The following is a 12,713-nucleotide window of genomic DNA, read 5'->3' on the forward strand; positions in this document are numbered from 1 at the left end:
ACATCGTTGCTGAGGATGCTGGACGGCGAAGGATCGAGATCTGCCCTGAAACGCGAGCAGTTTGTTTGAAACTGTGAGGGAGCACAGAGAAGCCGATCCTTCAGGAGAAGAGAAGGTGACCATAGAAGCAGCCGCTACACACACACACATACATGCAAGGAATTCTTTCCGTTTGGATGCCATTCAGCATCGAGAAAGATCCGGAAAATAATATGCCAGTTCCTCTGGGAATTTAAAATTACATTCATGTGAAAGAGTTTATTTTGATGTTTTCTATCCATGTAACACTGTGACCAACTATTTTTCAATCAAGTGCTATTAACAGGTGGTTATCGAATTAGCATTAACCACTGGTGGGCTTCCAGTATCGAGGAAAATGTGGAAATATCTAATCGTTACTGAAAATAATCTGCCAGTTCCTCTGGGAATTTAAAAATACATTCATGTGAAAGAGTTTATTTGAATGTTTTCTATCCATGTAACACTGTGACCAAATATGTTTCAATCCAGTGCTATTAACAGATGGTTATCGAGTTAGCATAAACCACTGGTGGGCTTCCAGTATCGAGGAAAATGTGGAAATATCTAATCGTTACTGGAAATAATCTGCCAGTTCCTCTGGGAATTTAAAATTACATTCATGTGAAAGAGTTTATTTGAATGTTTGCTATCCATGGACCTTTTCATCGAAGCACTACGCGTGGAAAGCGACGTCTTGAACATGAACGCGGATGAACTGACGGAAACGCTAGCAACAGCATGTGATATAACAATGCCAAGAAAAAGGGAACCCAGGTATAAGCGACCTCCAGCCTATTGGTGGAGCGAGGCACTTGGCGTGCTTCGGGCCAACTGCCTTAGCGCCAGAAGACGTTTCCAACGGTCAAGCATAGACACCAGAGAAGAGCGGAGAGTGGAATTCAGAGAGGCTAGATCCACTCTTAAACGGGCGATTAAGCGGAGCAAATCTAATTGCTTCAGGGAGTTATGTCGGGACGTGGACGTCAATCCATGGGGCAATGCTTACCGAATGGTGATGGCGAAGCTCAGGGGCCCAACGACACCTTCCGAAATGTGTCCCGAAAAATTAAAAATTATCGTGGAAGGGTTATTTCCGCAGCACGACCCAACGACCTGGCCACCCACGCCATATGGAGAGGATGAGGATAGCATCGAACGCAGAGATGTGACGAACGATGAGCTAGTTGCAGCTATCAAACGCCTAAAAAGGAAGAAAGCGCCTGGCCCAGATGGAATCCCCAACGTAGCTTTGAAAGCGGCAGTCCTAGCATTCCCTGATATGTTCAGGACAGCCATGCAGAAGTGTCTAGACGAATGCTACTTTCCGGATCGATGGAAGGTACAACAGCTAGTACTACTGCCCAAGCCAGGAAAGACGCCGGGTGGTCCAGCATCGTATAGACCCATATGCCTGTTGGACACTCTTGGGAAACTTTTGGAGAGAATCATCCTTAATAGGCTGACGGAATGCACGGAGGGAGTTCGTGGACTGTCCGATAATCAATTCGGATTTCGGAAAGGGAGATCCACGGTAGATGCCATTCGCATAGTGGTCGAAAGAGCCAACAGAGCATCCAAACAGAAGCTCAGAGGAAATCGATACTGCGCAGTGATAACGATCGACGTTAAGAACGCGTTCAATAGTGCCAGCTGGGAGGCCATCGCGACTGCGCTCCACACGATGAAAGTCCCAGACTACCTGTGTAGAATACTGAGAAGCTACTTCGAGAACCGTGTGCTGGTGTACGAAACAAACACGGGCCAGGCGCAGATTAAAACTACGGCGGGAGTTCCGCAGGGCTCTATCCTGGGCCCATCGCTCTGGAACAGTATGTACGATGGTGTACTAAAACTGAATCTGCCCAGAGGTGTGGAGATCATTGGCTTCGCGGATGACATCGTTATTCTCGCGACAGGGGAATCTTTGGAACGGGTCGAAATGCTCGCGACCGAGTCGATAGACATGATCGGAAGGTGGATGCAAAGTGTGAAACTGCAGATAGCCCACCACAAGACGGAAATGCTGATTGTCAGCAACCGCAGGGCGGTGCAACGTGCAGAAATCACAATTGGAGAGCACTCGATAACCTCGAAGCGAGACCTAAAATACCTGGGGGTGCAGATCGACGATCGACTGAACTTCAACAGTCACGTCGACTACGCTTGTAAAAAAGCAACGAAGGCAATCAATGCACTGACACGAATCATGCCCAACAACTTTGGCCCAAGCAGCAGCAAGAGGCACCTCTTGGCTAGTGTCTCCTCATCGACACTACGTTACGGTGGTCCAGCCTGGATCGCGGCGTTAGAAACTCAGCGGAACACGAAGAGGCTGAATAGTACGTACCGGCTCATGGCGATGCGAGTCGCGAGTGCGTACAGAACCGTGTCAACAGAAGCGGTCTACGTCATAGCCAGGTTGGTCCCCATAGACATCATCTTGGCGGAGGACAGCGAGTGCTATAGGAGGAGGGGAACCAGAGGAATCCGGAAGCTAATGAGGGCGGAGTCGATGGCTAGGTGGCAGCAAGAGTGGAGTGCCGCGCAAAACGGCAGGTGGACGCACAGGCTCATACCGACACTAATGGGCTGGGTGAACAGGAAACACGGAGAGGTAAATTTCCATCTAACGCAGTTTTTGTCTGGTCATGGCTGCTTCAGGCAGTATCTGCACCGGTTCGGACACGCAAGATCGCCTCTTTGTCCGGAGTGTGGAAATGTGGAGGAAACACCGGAACACATCGTATTCGAATGTCCCAGATTCACCACAGTGCGTGAGGGGCTGCCTACCCTTCATGCTGGGAACATCGTGGAGGAAATGTGTCGTGACGAGGGCACCTGGAACGCAGTAAACAGTGCAATCGTACATATCATGTCCGAGCTACAGCGGAAGTGGAGGACCGACCAGCATGCGGATAACGCCTGACCATAAGAGATGAATAATCGAGACGGCTGTAGTACCGGATAGTCCCCCCCGAGAGCCACCGTGACGGAGTGCGCGTCATGTTGGAGGGCACTACCTAATCGGCGCTCCGCTGGGAAGAGAAATCCTGCGAGGGTGACTGTGACGGGGCGCGCGTCAAGTTGGAGGGCGCTTCCTAATCGGTGCACGTCTCGACAGGTAACCGGATACTGCCACGGAGAAGAGCAAAAATGCCTGCCTGGCAACGCCTGATCGTGGCCTGGATGGAGAAACACTGCGAACGTTCCGAAGGAGCGAGCATCAAGGATGAAACCATGATCAAAATGGTGCATACCCCACGAGAGTAGCTGTGACGGAGTGCGCGTCATGTTGGAGGGCACTACCTAATCGGCGCTCCGCTGGGAGAGAAATCCTGCGAGGGTGACTGTGACGGGGCGCGCGTCAAGTTGGAGGGCGCTTCCTAATCGGTGCACGTCTCGACAGGTAACCGGATACTGCCGCGGAGAACAGCAAAAATGCCTGCCTGGCAACGCCTGATCGTGGCCTGGATGGAGAAACACCGCGAAGGATGAAGCCGTGATCAAAATGGTGTATACCCCACGAGAGTAGCTGTGACGGAGTGCGCGTCATGTAGGAGGGCACTACCTAATCGGCACTCCGCTGGGAAGAGAAATCCTGCGAGGGTGATTGTGACGGGGCGCGCGTCAAGTTGGAGGGCGCTTCCTAATCGGTGCACGTCTCGACAGGTGAGAAATCCCGCGAGGGTGACTGTGACGGGTTGCGCGTCAAGTTGGAGGGCAATTCCTAATCAGTACACGTCTCGACGGGTAAATGGATGCCTGCGAAGAGGACATAAGCGCAGTGGAATGAAAAGCGAATAGAGAGAAAAAATGTTGAGAAAAAGGGAAGGACAACGCTAGTCAGCGTTGAAAACTCGAAGAGTGCATGAGCACAGCCGCCCCCTGAAGTAGTCGCCTAGATGTGGTCCCAGGGGGAATAAGGCAACGAGTAGAGGGCTTGGTTTTTGTGGGTGCGATCCCCACTCGACGTCTGGGTTAACCCTTCCCAGATAAGGCTGGTAGTGCGTTCCTCACCTCTATAAAAAAAAAAAAAAAATCCATGTAACACTGTGACCAAATACATTTGGTTTTGTGATTTTTTAATCAATCGCAATTAACAGGATAGCTTCTTAAGATTATTCTTCCCCATCAGTAGGATATTTTCGTATCCAATATTGGATGCATAAAACCTTGTACCTCCAACGTAACGCTCTCATTTTCGAAGTCCCCCAAATATTCATTTATTCATTCATTCAGAATGGATTCAGATTCAACTACAAACAAAGGATCACTGAATCAACGGTAGTCCTACGTCACCATTGCGGTTATACCATAGATATAACCCACTTTCTGTTTTTTTTCACAATATATATTTTTATCAAGGCTCATATGGCGTTAGCCTGACGGGGCCGGCAGTTCAATATTTTTACAGTTTTTCTTATTATCTATGTTAGTAATATGTAACCGATTACTCGCGGTCGGCTCGAGGTTAGTATTACAAGTGTTCTCGTAATTGGTATGTTGCTGTCTCCAATGTTCTGTACGTGTGTCTGACACTGGATACTTCCTATTAGGATGCAGCTGACCATTAATCAGCAACGCCCCCTAGTCTGTACCTCATATCTAGCATGGTGCGGCTTCTCGACTCGAGGAATCCAGGATAGAATGGTTACTAGCCGGCGCAATCATCAGCTCGTGTAGAGTTGTCATGAGCGGTACAACCTTTGGCTCTTGTTGAATCATCAGTGGACTGCACAACCTTTGGCCCGTGTATCTGTAAACAGTGTGTGTATGTATTGCCGCGACTAAGTAAAAGTTTATAGATCGGAGGGATATGAAACAGGGACACAACGAAGGAAACATCATTGAACGTTGACCTACATCACGACCTACATTCAATCCCTTAAACCTTAAAAAATTCATGATAGGAAATTTGCCTTTCAAAAAGTGTGCCTTCTGAAGCGCCCACCTTTCAATTCTTTCAACCTTTCAACTAAAAATAAATTAAAATTTTATAAATTCCAAAAATATGAAATTCGAAAACATGTGAAATTCAAACATTTAAAATCCAAGAACTAAACATTCAAAATCCAACAATATAAATTCAAGAATTTATAAAAGGCTCTTCGACGTCGCAATCAGATTACTAATCGCGGCGGTGAGGGATGTCTTTGCGGGAGGCCTGGGGGACCGTCGTTATTGACCATTTAAAGCTCGAATCACCGAATTGCACAACGAGAATGATTTGCTTGTCCCAAGCGTCATTATGTGTGCTCTTTGTGCAATTTGGTTGATTCAGGTCAATCACAGAGAGCAACTGCGAATTGTACAGTCTACCCAAGCTCAAGCTCAAGCTCAACAATAATATTATCGGTCCTCAAGTACAGTTGTTTTTGCTTCCGAATGGCAGCTAAGACTCATATTCTAAAGATGGAGCGGATACAATATCGTAGCTTGCGTATTGCTTTGGGTTGCATGCAATCGACTCATACGATGAGTCTTGAAGTTCTGGCTGGAATACTTCCTTTGCCTCTTCGATTTATAGAAATGGTTGCAATCTATCATGCTTTGGAAAAAACTGAATCCTTGTCGATTGATCACTATTTTATTTAGAGGCTCATGTTGCTCTCTTATGAGAATAAGACAGATATTGGGTAGACTAGGGGAAAAATCTTATAAGATTACATTAGCCTGGGTCCCATCCCACTGCTCGAAAGCGGACTCTTTAGCTAAACTCGGGGCCTAGGAAGGCGTCATTTTTGAGCGACAAATAACCTATCATGATTTGTTTTGTAGTCCTCGTAGTTACTTACTCTCCAATTGGCAATACAATTGGAGTGAAGATAATATGTAACCAGACAATTATTCCCAAGGTATCGACAAACGCATGGTTCAAGGGATTGAATGTAGGTCGGGACTTCATTCGCATGAAGCCCAGCCTCATGTCTAATCATTACTTGTTAGATACACAACTGTATCGTTTTGGGATCGTTGATAGTAAAATTTGCATTTGTGGTGACGGTTATCATGACATCGAGCATATGGTCTGGTCCTGTATAAACTTTCATTCTGCCAGGGCTCATCTATCGGATTCACTCAGGGCACTAGGAAGGCAATCTGACTTACCGGTTAGAGACATTTTAGCTAGTCGTGACCTCAACCTTATTCTCTCTCTTTAACAATTTCTCAAAAGAAATGATATCCCTCCTCATCAAATCAAACTATCCCACTCGCTTCATCCTAGTCCTAAATCCGAATAATATCCAATCAATCTAGTGTTAGATTTAGTGATTATTAAATTGTTAGTGTTAATTATATAGAGAATAAGTTTTATTTTATGTGGAGGCGATCTGGCGTAGTGGTAACATCCATGCCTCTCACGCTGAAGGTCACGAGTTCAATTCTCACTCCCGACATTCTTCCAAAAATGGAAGTAAAAAGTGACGAACCAGCCAAATGAGTTGAAAATCACTATAATACAGATAAAAAAAAAAAAAAAGTTTTATTTTATAGTGAAATTTGACTCTGTAAACGTTAGATAATAAGTAATTGAGTCTGATTAATGAACGATTTTGGAAAAAAAGAAACCTTTTGTCGTATATCATTCTATTCCCGAGATATAAATAATTCCTTCCGTACGGATTCTTTGAGGACAATAGTTTAAACATAAAGGAGTCGGTAACACATATATGTTACGTTAGTTTCTTCTACAAGATCGCGAATTCGAGTTGCTAGTCTAGATACGGACAACAAGAATACGAGTATCTATCTCCATAACATTCTCAATAATTTAGGAATCCGGTAGCTTTCTTTCAAGTCTTCTAAGATCAGCTCGCAGTAAAACGAATGATATTTAATAATCAATGATGGAACGAAGGAAAATCGCCATGCGGCGTCTTTTTGTCATGCCTTATATCCCGCTATTTCGTTACAGGTGAAGACATCCGATTCAAGGATACAAGCAAGAAAATGTGCACCATTCTCGAGGACGAGTTGTGCCAAAATCCCCGCCGGAGCATAACCAAGGTGCTAGTATTGGACCGGGGCTACTATAATGGAAAACCGGTCACCAAAGTGCTCTTGCGACCAATCACAGGTAGACGCCACCAGCTGCGACTGCACTGCTCTCAGATTGGACACGTCATCGTTGGTGACTACACGTACAGTCTCAAGATTGACACCTCCCCGCCTCGAATGTTCCTGCACGCATATCGACTAGTGCTGCCTAACTCGTTCGAGAACATTGATATACAAACGGAGGACCCGTTCACAGAGAAGGCTCTCAAGTACAAATGGAAGGTTGTTGAACAGGTGAACGGCATTGGGAATGCGTTTGATCTAATAGATTCTTTTTAACATTTGTGGGAACCATGTAGTTACCCGCGTAGGACTCGCACGTTTACGTTTCGGCTGGAGCAGTTTCGTCGGCGGTTAAATGTAGATATCCGGTCATTTTCGCGAATTTATTCGCTTTAGGTTTCTCGATATTATCCGTTCTCTCTGGTTGATTTGACTGTTACTGTATAATTGAATATTCGACACAAAAAAGGACATTTGGAAATCTGGCCGAGGAACAATTCAAACCAAATTTAGTTCAGCAACGATAAACAGTGTTGGAACATACGGATTTCCGTATTTTTTTCGGGAATTGAGAGACGTAGTTTCTTTCTTTAGCGCCTAGTGTTAGCGGTCTAGTGTAGCGTAACACGGACAACAAATGAAGATAAAACACGTTCAGCCATTCACATTAATGCGATTCTTATAACTATAGTTACACATCTGGTCTAATTATTATTATTAGTTCAAGTTTAGAAGTATTTATTAAATAACGAGAAAACAAAGAGTTGAGATACTATACGCGAATTTGTAGTTGATATCGAATTCAAATGATACATATTTAACACAAGAATAGATAGTGATGATTATTAAACTAATTATCAATGGTGACGTTGGTTCCAGCGTATAATTGTTCCCGCGAAATATGTTTCCAATTCGAACCCTAATTCCAGATTTTTCTGATCATTGCGAAGGATTCCAATTATCTTGAACATCCGTGTCTTTGTAGCTCATTTTTATTTGTTTACTCAATTAATATTGATCGAGGCTTATTAAATATTTCTTTCTATAACAGTTTTATCTTAAATTGTTTCGTTAACTTTTATTTATTCTATGTTTTTTTTTCAAATTGTTCAACCTAAAAAAATCAACGTCACCGAGAACAGCAGAATTTCTGATAATGTTATAAAATCTTTCACCATTACTACGTCAGCCATGCGGATGAAACGATTATAGAGAATAAGAGAACCCAATTTCTGCGCGCGAAAAATATTCGAAATTTGTATATCTCTTTTTGAAAAGTGCGAAAAACAAATAACAAATGAACAAATTCCCGTTAGTCTAGTCTTCACAACTAATCAACGCAAACGGACAAAATAACGTTAAAACGCAAAAATATATCGCCCAGCACTACTTTTGATAAGAAAATTGAAAATGGACAAGGGAATAGTCATGGTCCCATTGAAAAAAAAAGCAGTCTAATCAGTTATACTTTCTCACTTGTAAAACTACGCAGCTTTAGGAAGGGCAAGAGTTTATTTGTAGACAAAATTGAACAAATTTTCATCAAAGGTTAATTCATGAATTTTGTAGGATCAAATTTACGAATTGAAACCAATAGAAGACCACGGTAATTGTTACGATTCATCGTTCCTGTTAATGAAGTTAATTTTATTGTAAAGTAGTTTATGTTAGTTCGAACGATTATTAGTTCTCGGTTCTGCCGCAGATCACAATTGCAGAGAATGACGGACCCGCCTATTAAACCTTTTAATTCCGAGGTCCTCTCATTTTGTAGGTATCTGTGACAAATGAGAGGATTGTTGAGAAGGGTTTAGTGTTGAATATAAAGACACTTTAATAATAGAATGTGTGTTACTGTTGTATTCTTTTGAATAGACAATGTCTACATTCTATGCCACACTGCCATTTCATCTTCCTTTTTGAAACACTTAGCAAACATAGGAGATTTGTTTCTTCGGAATGAAGCGGCAGTTCGAGCTACTCGGTAGGTTCTGTTTCTGCATTCCAAAGATTGTTATCGTGATTATATTATACATTTGAACCAAATTCAAAATAGTTACAAATTTAGACAGCTTAATTACACATGCCCAGAGACTCATAACATTACGTTGAATGGAACCAATTTCTCTGCCTGGAAAATAACAGGAACAATAGTGTAGTCGTCAACCAACAACCAATTGTACGTAAAATGTAAAACAACTTTATTTGAGTATTAACTGAAAACACTAAAGAATAAAATATTGCTTTTTTCAAAGTCATTAAATTCATGGTTTTTTTGTAAAGCAGCAGAATTTACTTAACATGATATTTCCCGTTACACTTTTGCAAGCTTAAAAAGTGTATGAAACTGTGTTCCCTCAAAAATTCATTAACAGCATTGTTGCTGAAAAATACTTTTTGTTTTTAACAAATTTTGTTCAAAAGTCAGGTCATCACATGAACAATGAGAATGATTTGCTACTCTCAAACGTCATTCAGTGTGTTCTTTGTCCAGTTTCGCTGGTTCAGGTCAATCACGGAGAGCAACAACGAATTGTACAGCTCGACCTCAAATGAAAATGATTTTTTTTTACTTTTTTCTTTCTCCTCAGCCAATTTTAATTTCGAATGCGTGCATTCACTACGCATACAGACACATCGATTCTTCAATTTCGCCTTCGTTCTGTTTTCGTTTGCTTCAATTTTTAAAGCAGACGCTTTCACTCGACGATTGAAACTCCCCTATTCAGTTTCATTTGAAATGGCTATATGTCACTTTCAGTTCCACATGTGAAATGAAAATCACTGCTTTCAATTGAATGTTTCATTCGATTTTATTCCTCCAAGCCGGATTTTTCCGGAAGGTCATCCAAAAAAAGGTGGAGTTAACAGAGGCATACTAGTCATACAACCAGCTTGGACAACCGATTACGCCTGCTGGCATAGTGCACATTCTTCCATATCGTCATTTTCATAAGTTTCAGTGAATAAGGTTCGAGCTAGAGATGGGCAAAACGGTTCATTTCAGTGAACGGCTCAGAGCCGTGCACTCAATGGAAAGAACAGGCTCATTTGAACGGCTCGACGGCTCTTTTCAAGAAGCGGTTTATTCGGATATGTAAAAAATGGAAGACGTAAAAAATAAAGTTTGAAACAATGATTAGTGCAGAGAGTTTTTTCGTTTCTAATGGCGAACATTGTGTTTTGTATATCTCTATATTGCTGATTATAAGGTGTTTTTTGTGGGAAATATACGGCTGAAATTTGAACAAACTTGTTCTGTCGACGGCCGATTGGAAATATTATCAGGATAAGTACCCATTGCGTGCATGCTGATATTCATTGTGTGTTTTTATTGAATAATTAGCACGGCTCTAAGGCTCGCTATCGCTCAGAATAGTCACCGTAGTTGCTTGTGTTGTGCATTGTTCTGTTTTATTTTGTATCTGCTTTCGCCATTTCTGCCGCGCGGAGCACTCACGAAGTGAGCGTGTGCAAGGCGTGCGACGGAAAAGTAATGATCAGTGATGATCCTGTTGTTTGTGTAGGTAAGTGCGGTGTTCGACTTCATCGGCGCTATACTTCGCTTACAAAAGCAACAGCAAAACTGATTCAAGGGATTGCTAAGATGGCCGCCTTTTAGTAGCCACCATAGAAAATCATGAGCATAGAAATCATAACCTAAAATTAAAAATGAAATGCTCCGCGCGTTTCTTCAGCTGTGATATTAATTGCAAATCGTCAAGAAAGCTTCCGGATGAGTATCCAAACATCGCTTGCCAAAGGAGACTATCCAACGTAATCAAATATTAACATATATGACTCCAAACATTAAACAATACGTGAGCCCCCTAAGCGCGAGCCCTGTTTTATGCTACCTACGCTCAATTTGCATTGGATGGGATAGGGTTGCCAGAACCCCGAACTGATTACAGAGAATCCGAACATTCAGTTTTTTTATGACAAATGTTTGTCAGACCAAAAAAGTGGCGTGCGAGGTGATGCTTCAGACGTTGGTGGTTTGCAAAGGGAGATGGAAAGGATCTCACTTTCGCTCTCTGATGTCCGAGAAAGCTTCACCTAGCAAATAAGCATCGCGTTTGAGAATGAGCGAGATAAGCTTATCAGATCTTTCAACGAGCTTTTCAAAGAGAAGTTGGCATGCTTCGAAAGCAGTGTTTTTTTTTTTTATCTTCGCTTGTTTTACGTCGGCATATTTCCGCCACTTTAGTGCCAATCACCGACATCAGGGAGGCGACTCCACCTGTTCCTACCTATCAGACTCAACAACTCATGAGCCGGGCCAACTTCTTTTACTTCCCGTCCGAAGGAAGACGTAACCAGAGATTTTTCGCCTCAGAAAATCCCAACGACGCCAGCTGGGATTGAACCCAGGCCGATCGGATTGTGAAGCTGTTACGCTAACCACACAACCACTGGCGCCGTCCGAAAGCAGTGTTGGAAAATATGAAAAGCTCTTTCTCTGAAAAAGTAAATGTTGACAAAAACTTAGTTGTTATGAACAGGAAGCGACAGGGTAGCCCAAGCTTAGTTAGTGCTAATTTGGACACTCCGAGCATGAAAATGATGTTAACGAATAAAAATAATGATTTAAAAGAAAAAATGCTTCGAAATAATAATAGTAAAATTGAAACTTTCGCGAATGTCGTGGCTCGTAAGGCTCGTCCAGTCATTGTGGTAAAGCCAATAGAGTCTGGCAATAAAAATGATGAAACAAGAAAAGTTTTAGATCCTAAAATATACAAAATAGAGAATTTCAGAAACGGGAAAGATGGCTCGATTATTGTTGAGTGTGCAGCAGGGGATAATATTGAACAAGTGAAAAATGACATTGAGACCAATCTTGGAGAAGGGTTTAGTACTTTTATTCCAAAGCCAATAAAACCGAAATTGAAAATTATTGGGATGAGTGATCGACATTCCTCCGATGTTTTCATTGACAACTTGAAGAGTCAAAATGAAAACATTTCGATTGATGATGTCAACATCGTTGCTGAATATCAACACGATAATTGAAGTTGACCATGCTACTTACAGAAACCTGATGACTGCTAATAATGTAAGCATCGGGTGGGAAAAATGTATCGTGATTGAGGCCTTTAATGCATTGTGCTGTTTAAAATGTGGAGAATTCGGGCATAAGAGTACAGATTGCGAGAAAGAAAAAATATGTTCAAGATGTAATGAAAAACATAAAACATCTGAGTGCTCATCAAATGAATTGAAATGCATAAATGGTATCAAGTTTAAGGAACGGAAGCTGAATGCGGATATAAATCATCCAGCTTATAGCACACAGTGTCCTGTCTATCGGAAACTGTTGGACAAGAAAAAAAGTAACTTTTTCCAAACCAAATAGCAATTTAGAAAAAAATATATGTGAGAAGAAATTAGCAATAATTTGTCTGAATATTGCTGGGCTTCCTACAAACTACGCAAACATGCGATATCTTGTAGAAAACATGCGTCTTCAGATGGTTTTTCTTTCTGAAACTCACATAATTGATGAAGAATCATATGATCAATACAATATTCCTGGTTATAAAGTTGCTTTTTGCTTGTCGCACTCCAAACACACTGGAGGTGTTGCAATTTATGCAAAAGAATCAATTAAATTTAACATTCGGTTA

At 42.2% G+C, this 12,713-nt stretch overlaps 1 protein-coding gene across 3 annotated transcripts in view; it reads left to right on the plus strand.

Annotated features, from left to right (window-relative positions):
- LOC129779013 (RNA pseudouridylate synthase domain-containing protein 1-like) overlaps positions 1-9,346 on the plus strand; it is a 28,573-nt gene extending 19,227 nt beyond the window's left edge. For 2 of the 3 annotated variants that reach the window (XM_055786248.1, XM_055786257.1), the window contains exon 3: positions 6,938-9,346. In XM_055786248.1, coding sequence (XP_055642223.1) covers positions 6,938-7,359 — 422 coding nt within the window. In that variant the 3' untranslated portion in view covers positions 7,360-9,346. The remainder of the gene's footprint in view (positions 1-6,937) is intronic. The other variant, XM_055786263.1, reaches the window with a different exon arrangement.
- The last annotated feature ends 3,367 nt before the right edge of the window (positions 9,347-12,713 follow it).

The sequence above is a fragment of the Toxorhynchites rutilus genome, chromosome 1 (assembly GCF_029784135.1).
Source record: "Toxorhynchites rutilus septentrionalis strain SRP chromosome 1, ASM2978413v1, whole genome shotgun sequence".
Classification (NCBI taxonomy): Eukaryota; Metazoa; Arthropoda; class Insecta; order Diptera; family Culicidae; genus Toxorhynchites; species Toxorhynchites rutilus.